Consider the following 18,296-nt stretch of genomic DNA (forward strand, 5'->3'; position numbering starts at 1 on the left):
TTCTCTGGCTTAGAGAGGCTGAGACCTTAGACCCACACCAATACAGGCCAAATGCCAATTAAAGGTTTAGCTTCTGGCTCCTTCCGTTGTGAGGTTTAGATTCCCAACATCTTCACTTATGGGGACATTCACCCATACCTCCTTTCATTCTGCAAATATTTGTTAAGGGCACACAGGCATACCTCGTTTTATTGCACCTCATTTTCATACTGCTTCGCACATGCTGCATTTTTTTTTAGAAATTCTCACCAATTTTACACTTTTCCATTATTATTATATCTGTTATGGTGATTTGTGATCAGTGAGCTTTGATGTTATTATTGCAATTGTTTTTGTTGTTTTTTAGTATTTTAAAATAATTCTTGTTCTTTATTTTGTGGGTACACAGTAGGTGTGCATACTTATGGGGTACGTGAGATGTTTTGATACAGGCATGCAAATGCGTAATATTCACATCATGGAAAATAGGGTATCCATCCCCTCAGCCATTTATCCTTGTGTTACAAACAATCCAGTTAAACTCTTGCAGTTATTTTTAAATGTATGATTAAGTTATTGACTATAGTCACCCTATTCTGTGTAAACGTTTTGGGGGTACTAAGAACTGCGCCCACAGAAGATGACGAACGTAATCGATCAATGTTGTGTGTGTTCTGACTGCTCCACCGACGAGCTCTTCCTTGCCTACCTTCCTTTTCTTGGGCCTCCCTATTTCCTGAGACACAGCTACACTGAAATCAGGACAGTGAACAATCCTACAATGGCCGCTGACTGTTCAAATGAAAGGAAGAGTCACATGTCTCTCACTTTAAATCAGAAGCTAGAAATGGCTAAGCTTAGTGAGGAAGGCCTGCTGAAAGCCAAGACGGGCTGAAAGCTCGGCCTCTTCCACCAAACAGCCAAGCTGTGCATGCAAAGGAGAAGTTCTTGAAGGAAATTATAATACTAATACTCCAGTGAACACACGAAGAAGAAAGCAAAACTGCCTTCCTGCTCAAATAGAGAAAGTTTGAGTGGTCAGGATAGAAGATGAAACCAGCCACAACATTCCCTTAAGCCAAAGTCTAATTCGGAGCAACAGCCAAACTCTCTTCCAGTCCATGAAAGCTGAGAGAGGTGAAGAAGCTGCAGAGGAAACGTGTGAAACTAGCAGAGGTTGGTTTGTGAGGTTTAAGGAAAGTAGCTGTCTCCGTAATGTAAAAGTGCAAGGTGAAGCAGCAAACCCTGATGGAGAAGCTGCAGCACGTTATCCGGAAGATCTAGCTAAGATCACTGATGAAGGTGGCTACACCAAACAACAGATTTTCAATATGGATAAACTAGCCTTCTATTGGAAGCAGATGCCATCTAGGACTTTTATAGCTAGAGAGGATTCACTCCAACTTTGAAAGAAGTTCTCCTGTGGGTAAAATGCTGTCCAATAGCATCACATACTACAGAGAAATCCTTCATGAAAGGGAGAGCTAATCGATGTGGCAAATTTCATTGTTGTGTTCTTTTAAGAAACTGCCACAGCCACTCCGGCCTTCAGCAGCCACCACCTTGATCAGCCGGCAGCCATCACCACCCAGGCAAGACCCTCCACCAGCAAAAAGAGTGACTCACTGAAGGCTCAGAAGATTGTTAGCATTTTAACAATGAATTAGTTTAAAATTAAGGTATGTACATTTTTAGACATAACGCTATTGCACACTTAGTAGACTGTAGTATAGTGTAAACATAATGTTTGTATGCACCGCAAAACCAACAAAAAACAATGTTTGTGACTCACTTTATTGCAGTGGTCTGGAACAGAACCTGCAATATCTCTGAAGTACACCTGTACTGGGTATCAGGCATTGAGCTGAGTAAGATATGATCCCAGGTTACCACAGATAGAATCGCCTGAGCACCGTTCATGTCATCAGGCCTTCTAGATTAAATTTAATGCCTCCAAACAATCTATGAACTATGATTCTTTGTTTCCATCTTATTCACTGGGAATCTGGAGCTGAGAAAATTTGGAAGACTTGCCCCAAGTCACATCGTTATTTATTCCATATAAAACCTGGTCATCTTCCTCAGGGTCGCTGATCTCTTCATAAATCACCACCTGATTTCTCTCACGCAGTCTGTGGGTCCAGGCATGTTCCTCCCTTTCGGGTCCTATGATGGGAAAGAGTTGGAAGATGAGGGTTGGGTAGGTTGGAGAGTGTTAGGCTCTGTTTTCTCAAAAACAGGAGATGCCTCCCCCTCCCTAGTACCCATGGGCCTTCTTTACCCAGTTTTTCACATTCTCTGGCTTAGAGAGGCTGAGACCTTAGACCCACACCAATACAGGCCAAATGCCAATTAAAGGTTTAGCTTCTGGCTCCTTCTGTTGTGAGGTTTAGATTCCCAACATCTTCACTTTTGGGAACATTCACCCATACCTCCTTTCATTCTGCAAGTATTTGTTAAGAGCACACAGGCATACCTTGTTTTATGGCACCTGATTTTTATAGTGCTTCGCACATGCTGCATTTTTTTTTAGAAATTCTCACCAATTTTACACTTTTCCATTATTATTATATCTGTTATGGTGATTTGTGATCAGTGAGCTTTGATGTTATTATTGCAATTGTTTTTGTCGTTTTTTAGTATTTTGAAATAATTCTTGTTCTTTATTTTGTGGGTACACGGTAGGTGTATATACTTATGGGGTACGTGAGATGTTTTGATACAGGCATGCAAATGCGTAATAATCACATCATGGAAAATAGGGTATCCATCCCCTCAGCCATTTATCCTTGTGTTACAAACAATCCAGTTAAACTCTTGCAGTTATTTTTAAATGTATGATTAAGTTATTATTGACTATAGTCACCCTATTCTGTGTAAACGTTTTGGGGGTACTAAGAACTGCGCCCACAGAAGATGACGAACGTAATCGATCAATGTTGTGTGTCTTCTGACTGCTCCACCGACGAGCTCTTCCTTGCCTACCTTCCTTTTCTTGGGCCTCCCTATTTCCTGAGACACAGCAACACTGAAATCAGGACAGTGAACAAACCTACAATGGCCACTAAGTGTTGAAATGAAAGGAAGAGTCGCATGTCTCTCACTTTAAATCAGAAGCTAGAAATGGCTAAGCTTAGTGAGGAAGGCCTGCTGAAAGCCAAGACGGGCTGAAAGCTCGGCCTCTTGCACCAAACAGCCAAGCTGTGAATGCAAAGGAAAAGTTCTTGAAGGAAATTATAATACTAATACTCCAGTGAACACACGAAGAAGAAAGCAAAACTGCCTTACTGCTGAAATGAGAAAGTTGCAGTGGTCAGGATAAAACATGAAACCAGCCACAACATTCCCTTAAGCCAAAGTCTAATTCAGAGCAACAGCCAAACTCTCTTCCAGTCCATGAAAGCTGAGAGAGGTGAAGAAGCTGCAGAGGAAACGTGTGAAACTAGCAGAGGTTGGTTTGTGAGGTTTAAGGAAAGTAGCTGTCTCCGTAATGTAAAAGTGCAAGGTGAAGCAGCAAACCCTGATGGAGAAGCTGCAGCACGTTATCCGGAAGATCTAGCTAAGATCACTGATGAAGGTGGCTACACCAAACAACAGATTTTCAATATAGATAAACTAGCCTTCTATTGGAAGCAGATGCCATCTAGGACTTTCATAGCTAGAGGAGATTGACTCCAACTTTGAAAGAAGTTCTCCTGTGGGTAAAATGCTGTCCAATAGCATCACATACTACAGGGAAATCCTTCATGAAAGGGAGAGCTAATCGATGTGGCAAATTTCACTGTTGTGTTCTTTTAAGAAACTGCCACAGCCACTCCAGCCTTCAGCAGCCACCACCTTGATCAGCCAGCAGCCATCACCACCCAGGCAAGAGTCTCCACCAGCAAAAAGAGGGACTCACTGAAGGCTCAGAGGATTGTTAGCATTTTAACAATGAATTAGTTTAAAATTAAGGTATGTACATTTTTAGACATAATGCTATTGCACACTTAGTAGACTGCAGTATAGTGTAAACATAATGTTTGTATGCACTGAAAAACCAACGAAAAACAATGTGTGTGACTCACTTTATTGCAGTGGTCTGGAACAGAACCTGCAATATCTCTGAAGTACACCTGTACTGGATATCAGGCATTGAGCTGAGTAAGATATGATCCGAGGTTATCACAGATAGAATCGCCTGAGCACCGTTCATGTCATCAGGCCTTCTAGATTAAATTTAATGCCTCCAAACAATCTATGAACTATGATTCTTTATTTCCAACTTATGGACTGGGAATCTGGAGCTGAGAAAATTTGGAAGACTTGCCCCAAGTCACGTAGTTTTTGTGTGGATGAGAACTCCAGTCTGTGTCTCTGGAGGTCACGTCTAACATCTCATCTGGAGCTGGGCGAGGTCCTCACCCCAGCCTGGACCCGGGCTTGTCTGGGATCCATGCCACACACCCAGTCCACACACCTCAACATAGCCAGGGAAGCCAGAGGGGTTGTTCCCAAATCGTTTCCTCTTACCAGATGTCTCGTGAATCTTCTGAGAGGTACTTGGATTTCCCGGGGGGCACAGCTGTTTCCCATGGTTCTGTGGGGCAGATGCTTCTGGCACTTCCTTCGAATCATTTCCTTCCTCTGCTGGGTTTTTCGGCATGATCTTTATAATGTAAAGGTCACAGATAAACAGTATGAGTGACATTTCTATAGTGCTTTAGAGCTTACAAAGGGTCTTCACATGCATTACCTTAATCAATGTTCTCAACAACGCGGGGAGAGTTACACTTGCCTAAATAGGAGAAACCTGGGACGTTAGTAGGGCAAGGAATGGCCTAAATGAATGGGGTTTCCAGGGCTAGAATGCTTATCTTCACACTCTTTTAAGATTCGTGCAAACAGCAGAAATCTCAATGTAATTGAGAGTGTGGTATACAGAAGTTTTAGAGAATAGCATTCTAAGAATTCACAAGGTCTACAAAAGGAAAAGCTTCCATAAAATACAAGGGATCCCACATAAGCTTGTAGACAGCTGCTGGGAGCGTAAATATAAAGACATAGAGAGGGGACAAAACACTGCTGGGAAAGACGGTGTGGGGACATGAATACAGGGAAGGGAGAGGGAAAGAAATGGTTTTGCTGAAATTAATCCAGGCAGCAAACAAAGCTGGCATATGGCATACCACCCTACCGAGGCACCAACATTGAATGTGGAATTCAGTCAGGTGGTGCCCATCACAATTCTGGTTGCATTGGGATGTGTCACTGACCAACAATCTTAAGCTACCCTTTTTTGTTTTTTTTTTTTTCTTTTTGAGACGGAGTCTCGCTCTGTCGCCAGGCTAGTGATGGATCTGATGAGGCAGAGGGATGGGGGGTTCTGTTCTGTTGACAAGAAATGAGCCTGGCCAATGTGAACGAAGTTAGAGGCTATTACTGGGTTATTTGTAAATTATTAGAAGGAAGAGAGCTAGAATCTCCAAGACTACAAGAGCCCGCCTGCACTTAGAATGTGGGGCATTTCAAGTTGCAGCAATCGGCCAGGCGTGGTGGCTCATGCCTGTAATCCCAGCATTTTGGGGGGGCCGAGGCGTGCAGATCGCTTGAGCCCAGGAGGTCGAGACCAGCCTGGGAAACATAGCAAAACCCCCATCTCTACAAAACACACACACACACACACACACACACACACACAATTAGCTGGGGGTGGTGGTGCAGGCCTGGAACATCTCAGCACTTTGGCAGGCCAAGGGGGGGCGGATCGCTTGAGCCCACGAGGTCGATACCAGCCTAGCCAACCTAGGGAAACCCTCTACTAAAAAAAAAAAAAAAATTAAATAAAAAATATTAGTGGGGGGCGGGGTGGTGCACGCCTGTAGTCCCGCGGCCGAGGCAAGAGGATCTCTTGAGCCCAGGAGGTTGAGGCCAGCCTGGCCAACATAGTGAAACCCGGCTTATAAAAAAAAAAAAAAAAAAAAAAAAGCGTCGGCAGGTTGGGGCACTTCTGTAGTCCCGGGGCCGAGGCGGAAGGATTGCTTAAGCCCAAGCGGTCCAGGCCAGTCTGGCCAACATAGCAAAACCGTCTGTACTAAAAAATTAAAAAATAAAAAATATTAGTGGGGGCGGGGTGGTGCGTGCCTGTAGCCCCGAGGCCAAGGCGGGAGGATTGCTTGAGCCCAGGCGGCTGAGGCCAGCCTGGTCAACATGGCGGAACTGTCCCTACTAAAAAAAAAAACAATAAAAAATATTAGTGAGGGCGGGTGGTGCGTGCCTGTAGTCCCGAGGTTGACGCGGGAGGATTGCTTGAGCCCCCCGTCTCTACTAAAATACAAAAATAAAAAAATATTTCCAGGGGTTGGATGACACAGGCCTGTAGACCCAAGGCCGAGGTGGGAGGATCCTCCCTGATGATCGTCCTGAAAGGCATTAGTTGTCTTTCCGTCCTCAAGATTTTCAGAACCCCAAGCACTTGAGGGCCCTACAGAGGCTTCCTCCTTTTCTGTCTGCCCCCATTAGCCCATCTAGGGTGTCCCTTCAAGAGAACTTACCTCAGAGACAAAGCAGTGGTGGCGAGGTCGGCAGCAGTTGGTGACGAAGTTGGCAGCAGTTGGTGACGAAGTGTGGCTGGAGGAGAAAATATTCTGCAATGTCACTGCCTCAGGATGATGGACCAATCAGGGAAGTTAGTGAACCCCATCTGGCCAATCAGAAGTCAGAACAGTAGGGGGGAGGAGCGAAGCTGACGTGGGGTCTATCAGTCGAGGCTCCAGGGACAGAACCTTCTCAAGGTGGGAGCAGAAACTCTGATTTTCCCGCCTAAAGCACCCCCTGGGATTGGCTACTCCAAGTTCGGAGTGCGCATGCTCTGATTTTCTCTTTCCATTGTTTTCCTATCCCTCTCCACCCCCTCGCAGTGCATTTGTTATCCAGTTTTAATAAGTAGTGTATATGAAGCAGGTCGTCATCTCAAATCTTTCCTGTCAGTTTCTAACTTTTTCAGGTATGGGATTTTTCCTAGGAACTCTGTAGTAACGTCAGAAATTTGGGCCGGGCACGGTGGCTCATGCTTGTAGTCCGAGCACATCGGTAGGCCACAGCTGGTGGATCGTTTGAACCCGGGAGGCAGAGGTTACAGTGAGCCACAATCACGCCACTGCACCCCAGCCTGGACAACAGAGCGATACCCTGTCTCTTATTTCTACAAAAAATAAATAAAATTAGCGAGGCGGGGTGGTGTGCCTGTAGTTCCAGTTACTCAGGAGGCTGAGGATCGCTTGAGCCCAGGAGTACGAGGTTGCAGTGACCATGATCCGGCCACTGCTGCCTACCTCGGCCACAGAGCGATATCTTGTCAGAAAAAAAAAAAAACAAGAGAGAAAGAAAGAAAAATTTCAATGAGCCAGTCCCAGTGGCTCATGCCTGTAAGCCCAACACTTTGAGAGGCTGAGGCAGGAGATGGAAGGATCACTTGAGGACAGGAGTTCCGGAACAATCTGGGATGCATAGTGAGACCCCCATCTCTATAAAAATTGTTTTTTTTTTTTTTTTTTTGAGACGGAGTCTCGCTCTCTCACCCAGGCTGGAGTGCAGCGGCGGAATCTCGGCTCACTGCAAGCTCCGCCTCCCGGGTTCACGCCATTCTCCTGGCTCAGCCTCTCCGAGTAGCTGGGACTACAGGCGCCCGCCACCACGCCCGGCTAATTTTTTTGTATCTTTAGTAGAGACGGGGTTTCACCGTGGTCTCGATCTCCTGACCTCGTGATCCGCCCGCCTCGGCCTCCCAAAATGCTGGGATTACAAGCGTGAGCCACCACGCCCGGCCTAAAACATTTTTAAACAAGAAATTCAAACTAAAAAAAAAAAAAAACAAAAACTTCTATATATGTTTTTTTCTAGAAGACCAGAGAACCAGAAATATATTTTACCCATTGACATTAATAATATTTATAATAATAGTATTAAAAAGAGTATGTAATTGGGGCCCACTGTGTTCAACAGGGAGCTCATAAGTCAATTTGTCTAAGAAGTTTCCGCTACCCCCATCCCTAGTACCTCCAACAAGTCCCCGTTCCTCTCCGGGCTTTCCATCTACAGCCCTGATGTCTCTAAGATCCTCCCAGGATGACAGCAAGCTCTCTTAGGGCAGGGACAGGGCAATGGCCCTTGAGCCCAGCACAAAGCCCTTTATGTGCATCTTCCCATTCGTTTTCACAACCTTCTCTTGAGTTAAATGCTATTAGCATCCCCAGTGTGCAGATGTTGAGACTGAGGCTCAGAGAATTAAGCAGTCTGCTCGAGATCACATAGTCAGTGGGTGACAGAGCTGGGATTCACCCCCAAGATGAATGGAGTCCAAAGTCTGTGCTTTTATTTATGTATTTATTTATTTTTAATTAAAATAATTTTTTAAGAGATGGAGTCTTGCTATGTTGCCCCCGCTGATCTGGAAGGAACTGCTGGCCTCAGGCAATCCTCCTGCCTTGGCTTCCCAAAACACTGGGATTACAGGAGTGAACCACCCCACGCCCGGCCTCGAAGTCAGTGCTTTTAATTACCCTTCTATATTGCCTCGACTATTTGTTGAATGAATGAATGCATCTTACAGCTGCAAAGGTTCTTTAACATAATTTACATGACTCCTTACAATCACCCCAAATTCCCTCTGGCTGCTGTAACAAATTACCACAAACTTTGTGGCATAAACAGCATCAGTTTATTCTCTCACAATTCTGGAGCCCAGAAATCTGAAATCAGTTTCACTGAGTTGAAATCAAGTTGTCAGCAGGGCTGTAGCCCTCCAGAGGCTCTAGGAGAGAACCTGTTCCTTGCCTCTTCCCGCTTCCGGTGATTGCCAGCATTTCTTGGCTTGTGGCTTGATATGGGTTGGCTCTGTGTCCCCACCCAAATCTCATCTCGAATGGGGGTGGTTTTCCCCATGCTGTTTTTGTGACAGTGAGTTCTCATGAGATCTGATGGTTTTATAAGCGTCTGGCATTTCCCCTGCTTGCACTTCTGTCTCCTGCTACCGTGTGAAGAAAGTCTTTGCTTCCTCTTCACCTTTGGCCACGAATTGTTTCCTGAGGCCTCCCCAGCCATGCGGAACTGTGAGTCAGTTAAATCTCTTTGCTTTATAAATTACCCAGTCTCGGGCAGTTCTTTATAGCAGTGTGTGAACAGACTAATACATGGCTGCATCGCTCTAATCTCTATCTCCATGGTCATTGCCTTCGTTTGTTTTCTGTTACTATAATGGAATAACACAAACTGGGTAATTTATAAAGGATAGAAGTTTATTTGGTATACAGTTCTAGAGGCTAGGAGTCCAAGAGCATGGCGCTGGCATCTGGTGAGGGTTGTGCCATGATGGAAGGATGAAAGGCAAAAGCAAGTGCAGGAGACAGACAGAGAAAATGTGGCTAAGCTCCCTTTTATAACAAACCCAGTCTCGTGATAACTAATCCACTCTTATGATAATGGCATTAATCACTTCCTAACAGCCCCACCTCTTAATATTGTTACAATGGCAATTAAATTTCAACACAAGTTTTGGTGGGGACATTCAAACCATGGCAGTCATACTACCTTCTTCTCTTCTGTCTGTGTCAGATCTCCCTGCCTCAATCTGATAAAGACACTCATTATTATATTTAGGGCCCACCCAGACAATCCAGGAGAATCTCCCCATCTCAGGATCTTTAACATAACTACTTTTTTTTTTTTTTTGAGACGGAGTCTCACTCTGTCACCCAGGCTGGAGTGCAGTGGCGTGATCTTGGCTCACTGCAACCCCTGCCTCCCGGGTTCAAGCAATTCTCTGCCTCAGCCTCCTGAGTACCTGGGATTGCAGGTGCCCGCCACCATGCCCAACACATTTTTGTATTTTCAGTAGAGACTGGGTTTCACCATCATGGCCAGGCTGGTCTTGAACTCCTGACCTCGTGACCCACCCGCCTCGGCCTCCCAAAGTGCTGGGATTACAGGCGTGAGCCACCACACCTGGCCAACATAATCAGTTTTTTTGTTGTAAGCTAACACTCACAGGTTCCAGGGGTTACTATGTGGATATCTTTTGGAGGGGCGTTGTTCAATCTACCATAGCCTGCCCTCTGGCCCCCAAGGATTCACATCTCTCCCACATGCAAAATACATGCACCTCATCCCCAAATCCTCAAATGTCTCAAACCGTGCAACATTAGCTGACGTCCAACATCTTATCCATATAAGATCAGCTCAAAAGTACCAAGTCTCCTCATCTAAAACAGATATGGGTGAGACTCTGGTTATGAAACATCCTGGGCAAAATTCTTTTGCTGTGAATTTGTGATACTAGAAAGCAAGTTATCTGTTCCAAAAATACAGTGGCGGGACAGGTGTAGGATAGTAGTTTCAGATATTTCCATTTCAAATGGGAGAAACTGGAAGACAGGAAGGAGTCACTGCTTCCAACCATTTTGAAATCCAGCAGGACAAATTCCATTTGGTTTCAAGGACTCACAATAATCCTCTGTAGCTTGAAGCTCTCCCCTCTTGTCCCATAGCCCTCCTCTCAGAATGTATGTCATAGTGATTCACACCTTTAGACCAGCAAGTCCTTTTGTATCTTTCCAAGGTAATATCATTTCTGTTACCAGCTATGGCTGAGCATAGTGGAAGAGCTCCTTGAGTCACGTGCCTAATCTCTTCAGCACTAGCAAACATAGCCACATTCTTGACTTGATCTCTAGAGCATACCTTCCTGACAGTGCCTCTCCTAATTTTAGTGTGTTTTGCAGTCTTGATAGGCTGGGAATTTCCCTGGACCTTTTTTGCTTAACAGTCCTTTCCTCAGTTTTTCCCTTTCCTCTAACATTTTACTAGTACTTGGATTGGAGTCCAATATAAAAATGAAAAATATAGGACTAAGACAGGAGGTAAAAAAAAGATGGACTTTTTTTTATTGATTGATTTTTTATTTTATTTTATTTTATTTTTTCCCTTAGTATTTATTGATCATTCTTGGGTGTTTCTCCGAGAGGAGGATGTGGCAGGGTCATAGGATAATAGTGGAGGGAAGGTCAGCAGATAAACACATGAACAGAGGTCTCTGGCTTTCCTAGGCAGAGGTCCCTGAGGCCTTCCGCAGTGTTTGTGTCCCTGGGTACTTGAGATTAGGGAGTGGTGATGACTCTTAACGAGCATGCTGCCTTCAAGCATCTGTTTAACAAAGCACATCTTTCACAGCCCTTAATCCATTTCACCCTGAGTTGACACAGCACGTTTCAGAGAGCACGCGGTTGGGGGTAAGGTTATAGATTAACAGCACACCAAGGCAGAAGAATTTTTCTTAGTACAGAACAAAATGGAGTCTCCTATGTCTACTTCTTTCTACACAGACACAGTAACAATCTGATCTCTCTTTCTTTTCCCCATATTTCCCCCTTTTCTTTTCGACGAAACCACCATCGTCATCATGGCCGGTTCTCGATGGTCGCTGTCTCTTCGGAGCTGTTGGGTACACCTGCAGAAAGGCTGTCACTTCGCACTTGGAAGGTTGCACAGCGGCCAGGCAGAGGCGCTCCTCACTTCCCAAACGGGGTGGCGGCCAGGCAGAGATGCTCCTCACATCCCAGACGATGGGCGGCCGGGCAGAGACGCTCCTCACTTCCTAGACCGGGTGGCGGCCGGGCAGAGGTTGTAATCTTAGCGCTTTGGGAGGCCAAGGCAGGTGGCTGGGAGGTGGAGGTTGTAGCGAACCGAGATCACGCCACTGCACTCCAGCCTGGGCAACACTGAGCATTGAGTGAGCGAGACTCCGTCTGTAATCCCAGCACTTCGGGAGGCCGAGGCAGGCAGATCACTCGAGGTCAGGAGTTGGAGACCAGCCTGGCCAACACGGCGAAACTCCGTCTCCACTGAAAACCCAAAAACCAGCCAGGCGTGGCAGCGCGTGCCTGCAATCCCAGGCACTCGGCAGGCTGAGGCAGGCGAATCACGGGAGCGCGAGGCAGGGAGGTTGCAGTGGGCTGAGATCAGGCCACTACACTCCAGCCTGGGCAACAGAGGGAGACCGTCTCAAAAAAAGAAAGAAAGAAAAGAAAGAAAGAAGGAAGGAAAGAAAGGAAGGAAGGAAGGAAGGAAGGAAGGAAGGAAGGAAGGAAGGAAGGAAGGAAGGAAAACGATGGACTTTCTAGGCAAGTTGTTGAGGGTTTACGAAGGATGAGCCTTGGGAAGGGAGTCTTATATATGATCAGATTGGTGGGATTGAAAAGAAATTTTTTATCAGTTTTTCTAAAAACCGAACATTAGTGTCAAGGGTGCACTGAAGCAGGGTGAGTCTACTCCTCTAGGTTTGAAATAGGTTTTCTTAACATGTTGATCTGTTTTTCTTTATCTTTTAAATAACCAGTCTAAAAAAACGGGGATTTTGTGTTTTAAGATAATTTCCTAACTGCATTTATTAGGTTTTTGTTTTTGTTTTCTGAGATGGAGTCTCACTCTGTTGCCCAGGCTGGAGTGCAGTGGTGCGATCCAGCCAATGTAGTAAGCAAGGTTGCTCACTGCAACCTCCACCTCTCAGGTTCAAGTGATTCTTGTGCCTCAGCCTCTCGAGTAGCTGGGATTACAGGTGCCCACCACCACGCCCAGCTAATTTTTGTATTTTTAGTAGAGACGGGGTTTCACCATGTTGGCCAGGCTGGTGTCCAACTCCTGACCTCAAGTGGTCTGCCTGCCTTGGCATCCCAAAGTGCTGGGATTACAGGCATAAGCCACTGCACCCAGCTATAATTAGCAATTGTACAATAAATTTAGTTTGTACGATGGTTTTGAACCAAGATCCCAAGCCTAGGGGCCACCAGCTAAACAAATCACAACACTATGGGGCAATTGAATGAGACCTCTTGCAGTCTTTGAGAAGCATTTTAGGACTGGGTTGAATTAAAGTAGAGTGCCAACTCTATAAAAGGGGCCACTAGGTGAAGGAAAGGATTTGGGGGTCAGGTTCTGTTAAGTGAAAAATGTAGACATTCAGGGGGTAAGAGTCTCATTATGATATGAAGAGTAATTCTGACATCTTGGGAAAAGCTGACTACACTGTGGAAACATCAACTTCTCATCCTGATTTGTCGTTCAAATGTCTCTGGTTATGGCATTGGACAGTTTGGTGAACTTTTTGTGTGGTCCATACATCAGGCACGAGACTTGTTCCTTAAAATTTATGCACTTTTATCTTATAGGACTTGTAAATCAAAAATAAAATCCTAAGTCCCCTGCCCCCAACCATCTGAATAGACGTCCTCCTAAGCCAGGGCTCTTTTAAAATTTAACTGGAGAGAGGGTTTCAGGCCATGACCGGAAGTGGGGGTCAGGCATGCCTCGTTATACCTCTCTGGCATCAACATCAACACAGACTTGAAGCGTGATAAGAAACACGTTGGCCACGCCCGGTGGCGCACCCCTGTAATCCCAGCACTTTAGGGGGCTGAGGAGGGCGGATCACGAGGTCAGGAGATCAACACCATCCTGGTTAACACGGTGAAACCCCGTCTCTACTAAAAATACAAAAAATTAGCCGGGAGTGGTGGCACGAGCCTGTAGTCTCAGCTACTCGGGAGGCTCAGGCAGGAGAATCGCTTGAACCCGGGAGCCAGAGGTTGCAGTGAGAGGAGAAGGAGCCACTTCACTCTAGCCTGGCAATATAGTGAGACTCCATCTCAAAAACAAAACAAAACAAAAATCATGTTACATGTTACAACCTATTCTCTCTGGAGCATAGTACCTGAAGGTTTCTTCTGCAAATAAGAACTTAAAAACAACTAAGAATGACTCACTTCACATAATCAACTTTCACAATGGTTAAAGCAGAGTCCTGCTTAGCAATGCACAAAAATTCTCCTTTGTGACCCATTCATTTTACTGCTGTTGACTTTCTTGCTTTTGCTTTCAGACAGAGACACTCTCCTTTGACCAAACTTGAGTGGGGCTCCTCTGAGTCCTGTTTCTGACTAGGTCCCAACCTCGGGCTCTGTCCTTCATCCAGGGACTCTGCCCATTTAGCCTGTTTCACCAAAAGTCCTATCAAGTCAGTTTAGCCAGAATCCCCCTGCACCTGAGGTTTCCTCCAAGTAATTTCCCATCTTCTGACCCCCGGCTCCTACTCCTTGACTACAAATCCCCACCTGCCCTTGGTGGAGTTGAAGTCGATCCCAATGTCACTCTCCCACCGCAAGACCCCATTGCAGTGGTCCCTGTGCCTATCACAGTAGTCCCGCCTCTGAGTAAAGTCGTCCTTACGATCTTTTTTGTTATTTTCAGAGACAAAGTCTCACTCTGTCACTCAGGCTGGAGTGCAGTGACCAAATCCTAGCTCACTGCAGCCTCAAACTCCAGGTCCCAAGCAATCTTCCTGCCCCAGCCTCCCGAGTAGCTGGGACTACAGGTACGCACCACTAAATCCAGCTATCTTTTTTTTAAATTCTCTACAGACCCAGGAACTTGATGTGCCTGGCAGATTTTTCTATTTTTTGTAGAGACGGGGTTTTGCCTTGTTGCCCAGACTGGTCTTGAACTCCTGGGCTCAACCAATCCTCTTGCCTCGGGCTCCCAAAGTCCTGGGATTACAGGCATGAGCCACTGCAGCTGGCCCTTCCTTACAGTCTTTAATAAGTGAAATAAATACTTGTTTGCTTTAACATTTCCCTGTGTCTTCAGTCTCCTGAAGTGTTATATGCCTGACATTTCCTTACTCCACCCGATATAAAAATTCCTTTCTTTCGTCAGGTGCAGTGGCTTATGCCTGTTATTCCAGCACTTTGGGAGGCCGAGGCGGGCAGATAACCTGAGGTCAGGAGTTCAAGACCAGCCTGGCCAACATGGCGAAACTACATCTCCACTAAAAGTACAAAAATTAGCCGGGTGTGGGGGTGTGCACCTGTAGCCCCAGCTACCCAGGAGGCTGAGGAGGAGATTTGCTTGAACCCAGGAGGCAGAGGTTGCAGTGAGCTGAGATCATGCCACTGCACTCCAGCCTGGGTGACAAAGTGAGACTCTGTCTCAAAAAAAAACAAAACAAAAAAATCCTTCTTTCAACACTTTGGCATTATTACACCATTGTATCCTTGCCTCCAGTGTGGTGTTTGAGAGACTTGATGTCAGTTTAGTTATTTTTCCTCTGTAAGTAACCTGCTATTTCTCTCTGATCGTTTTTAAAATATTTTTTTCTTGTCTTTCACAATTTTACATTTCACTGTTCCTGTGTGTGTGTACTCTAATACTTTTAAATCTTAAATCATTTTTCTAAACCTGAGAAATTCCCATTCATTACTTATTTAAGTACACTCTCTTTTTAATGACTATATTCTCTTCTTATAAGGCTACTATTAGATGTGTTTTGACATTTATTCTTCTGTCCTCCCTATTAATTAACTTTTCTTCCATTTACTTCTTCTCTATCCATTACCGATTACTTTTATGAATTCTTTAGACGCATTTCCTCAGCTCAGTAACTGCTTTTTCAACTCTATCAGTTTTAATATCCAACCTATTCCACTGAATTATTTATTTGAGCAGTTAATGTTTTCATAGCCAATCAATCCAATAGGTTTTTCTATTTATTTATTTATTTATTTATTATTTATTTATTTATTCATTTATTCATTCATTCATTCATTCGAGACGGAGTCTTGCTCTGTCGCCCAGGCTGGAGTGCAGTGGCGCGATGTGGGCTCACTGAACCTCTGCATCCCGAGTCCAAGCAATTCTCCTGCCTCAGCTTCTTGGGTAGCTGGAACCACAGGCATGTGACACCATGCCAGGCTAATTTTTGTATTTTTAGTATAGACGTGGTTTCCCCTTGTTGGCCAGGCTGGTCTCGAATTCCTGACCTCAGGTGATCCGCCTGCCTCAGCCTCACAAAGTGCTGGGATTACAGGCGTGAGCCACCGTGCCTGTCCTTTTTTACTTTTCTTTTCTTTTCTTTTTTTTAAGACAGAGTTTCACTCTTGTTTCCCCGGCTGGAGTGCAATGGTGTGATCTCACCTCAGTGCAACCTCCACCTCCCAGGTTCGAGTGATTCTCTTGCCCCAGCCTCCTGAGTAGCTCGGGTTACAGGCGTGCACCACCACATTCTATCATTCATTAGCATCTGTATCCTTTCCTTGAACACCAAAAGAACTTCTCTTTTCTTTGCTGTCCCTCCTACCATCTTCCGAGTTTATAGCACCGGGAATTTTAGTTCAAGACTGTAATTTTTTAAATTTACAATCTAAAGTTTACACTTTTCAATACATGTTACTATTTTTCTCCTCACCGTTGCTTATTGAAATCACCTCCTTCCTCCTAAATTTAGTTTTCCCTTCTCATAGAACTGTATACCAATAATTTTTTCTGAAGGATATATGTGTGGTGAATTTTCTGAAATATTTTTTCCCTTATTCTGGATTATCCTGGCTGTATACAGATATCTAGGTTCAACATTTTTGTTTGTTTGTTTTTGTTCTCATTTTGTTTTTTCAAGACAGTGTCTGGCTCTGTCACCCAGGCTGGAATGCAGTGGCACCATCTTGGCTCACAGCAATCTACACCTCCTGGACTCAAGCGATTCTCCTGCCTCAGCCTCCCAGGTAGCTGGGACTACAGGCACGTGGCACCACACCTGGCTAATTGTTGTATTTTTTGTAGAGATGGGTTTCGCCTTGTTGGCCAGGCTGGTCTCGAACTCCTGAGCTCAAGCAGTCCTCCTCTCTCGGCCTCCCAAATGCTGGGACTACAGGCGTGAGCCAACGCGCCTGGCCCAAAGTTATCTTTAATCGGCTCCTTGAAAAACTTCTTCATTGTATTTTCTCTTCTCTCTTTCTCTCTGGGACCTTTCAGGATTTTATCTTTATCTTAGAAATTTTACTCCTAGGGTGTGTGTGTGGGGGGGCAGAGGAGGGGTGCATGCATGTGTGTGTGTGCACATGTGTGTTAATCAAGCTCAGAACTAGGTGGCTCTATTCAGGTGAAGATTCATGTCTTTGTTTAGTTGAGAAAGTTCTAGAACATTATTTCTTCAAGTACTGCCTTCTCTCCAGTCTTTATGTATGTATGTATATATACATATATATATATATTTTTTTTTTTTTTTTTTTTGAGACGGAGTTTTGCTCTGTCACCCAGGCTGGAGTGCAGTGACACAACTGCAGCTCACTGCAATCTCTGCCTCCTGGGTTCAAGTGATTCTCCTGCCTCAGCCCCCCAAGTAGCTGCGATTTCAGGCACCCACCACCACACTGGGCCAATTTTTGTATTTTTAGTAGAGATGGGGTTTCACCATGTTGGCCAGGCTGGTCTCCAATCCTCACCTCAGGTGATATGCCTGCCTCGACCTCTCAAAGTGCTGGGATTACAGGCGTGAGCCACGGCGCCCAGTCCAGTCTTTTTGTTCTCTACCTTTGGAACTTCTACTGGATGAATGTTGAAACTTCTGGGATCTAGTCTCCATTTCCTTTATTATTTTCATTTCATACTTTCTATTTTGTAATCCTTCTCCACTATACGGTGAAGTAGTGCCATGCCTGAACACATTTTTTCATAGGGTTGTTCCAGTTTCTCTTATTGATAGGCAAAAGCTTTGTTATATATTAGAGATGGTTACTTTTAATTTATTGAGGATCCTTCACCATTTTTCCCAAAATTTGCCTTTTAAAACAGTTGTTTATGGTGTCTTTTGACTTAGATGATAGTTTAACTTTTACATCTTTAACTATGTCAGATTCATTGTTCATAGCCTTGGTGTAATGTCAGGAAGTGCCTCTGCCAACTCAAGATGTCTTTCTTACACTGTAATATTTTTCTAAATTTTCATCTAGTTCTTTATGACTTCATGTTTTCACATATAAGTCACTGAATTTATAGAATTTATTATTTTATGTGGTTTAAAGTAAGGATTTAATCTTTATTTTTTCAAATGGATAGACACTTGTCAAGCAATAATTTATTATACAACCCATCTTTTGCCCAGTGTTTGGAAATGCATGCTGAAGTCTGCAATAAATTAGTCTGTTTCTTGATTTTCTATTTTGTTTCGCTAATAAATCTGTTTCTATGTGTATTCACTTTCTATTGTTGCTGTAACAAATTGGCAATAGTTAAGACAATGCTGGGCCTGGGGGCTCATGCCTGTAATCCCAGCACTTTGGGTGGCCTAGGTGGGCGGATCCCTTGAGGTCAGCAGTTCAAGACCAGCCTGGCCAACACAGCAAAACCCCGTTTCTACTAAAAATACAAAAATTAGCCGGGTGTGGTGGTGCCCGCCTGTAATCCCAGCTACTCGGGAGGCTGAGACAGGAGAATCCCTTGAACATGGGAGGCAGAGA

The 18,296-nt window shown here is 44.7% G+C and overlaps 1 protein-coding gene across 1 annotated transcript in view; it reads right to left on the reverse strand.

Annotated features, from left to right (window-relative positions):
- The window catches only part of LOC129475302 (uncharacterized), a 177,343-nt gene that overhangs the window by 10,393 nt on the left and 148,654 nt on the right, over nt 1–18,296 (reverse strand). The window contains exons 9-10 of the mRNA XM_055267422.1: nt 17,283–17,291; nt 4,492–4,627 (exon numbers count right to left, since the gene is read on the reverse strand). Coding sequence (XP_055123397.1) covers nt 4,492–4,627; nt 17,283–17,291 — 145 coding nt within the window. The remainder of the gene's footprint in view (nt 1–4,491; nt 4,628–17,282; nt 17,292–18,296) is intronic.

The sequence above is a fragment of the Symphalangus syndactylus genome, chromosome X (genome assembly GCF_028878055.3).
Source record: "Symphalangus syndactylus isolate Jambi chromosome X, NHGRI_mSymSyn1-v2.1_pri, whole genome shotgun sequence".
Lineage (NCBI taxonomy): Eukaryota > Metazoa > Chordata > Mammalia > Primates > Hylobatidae > Symphalangus > Symphalangus syndactylus.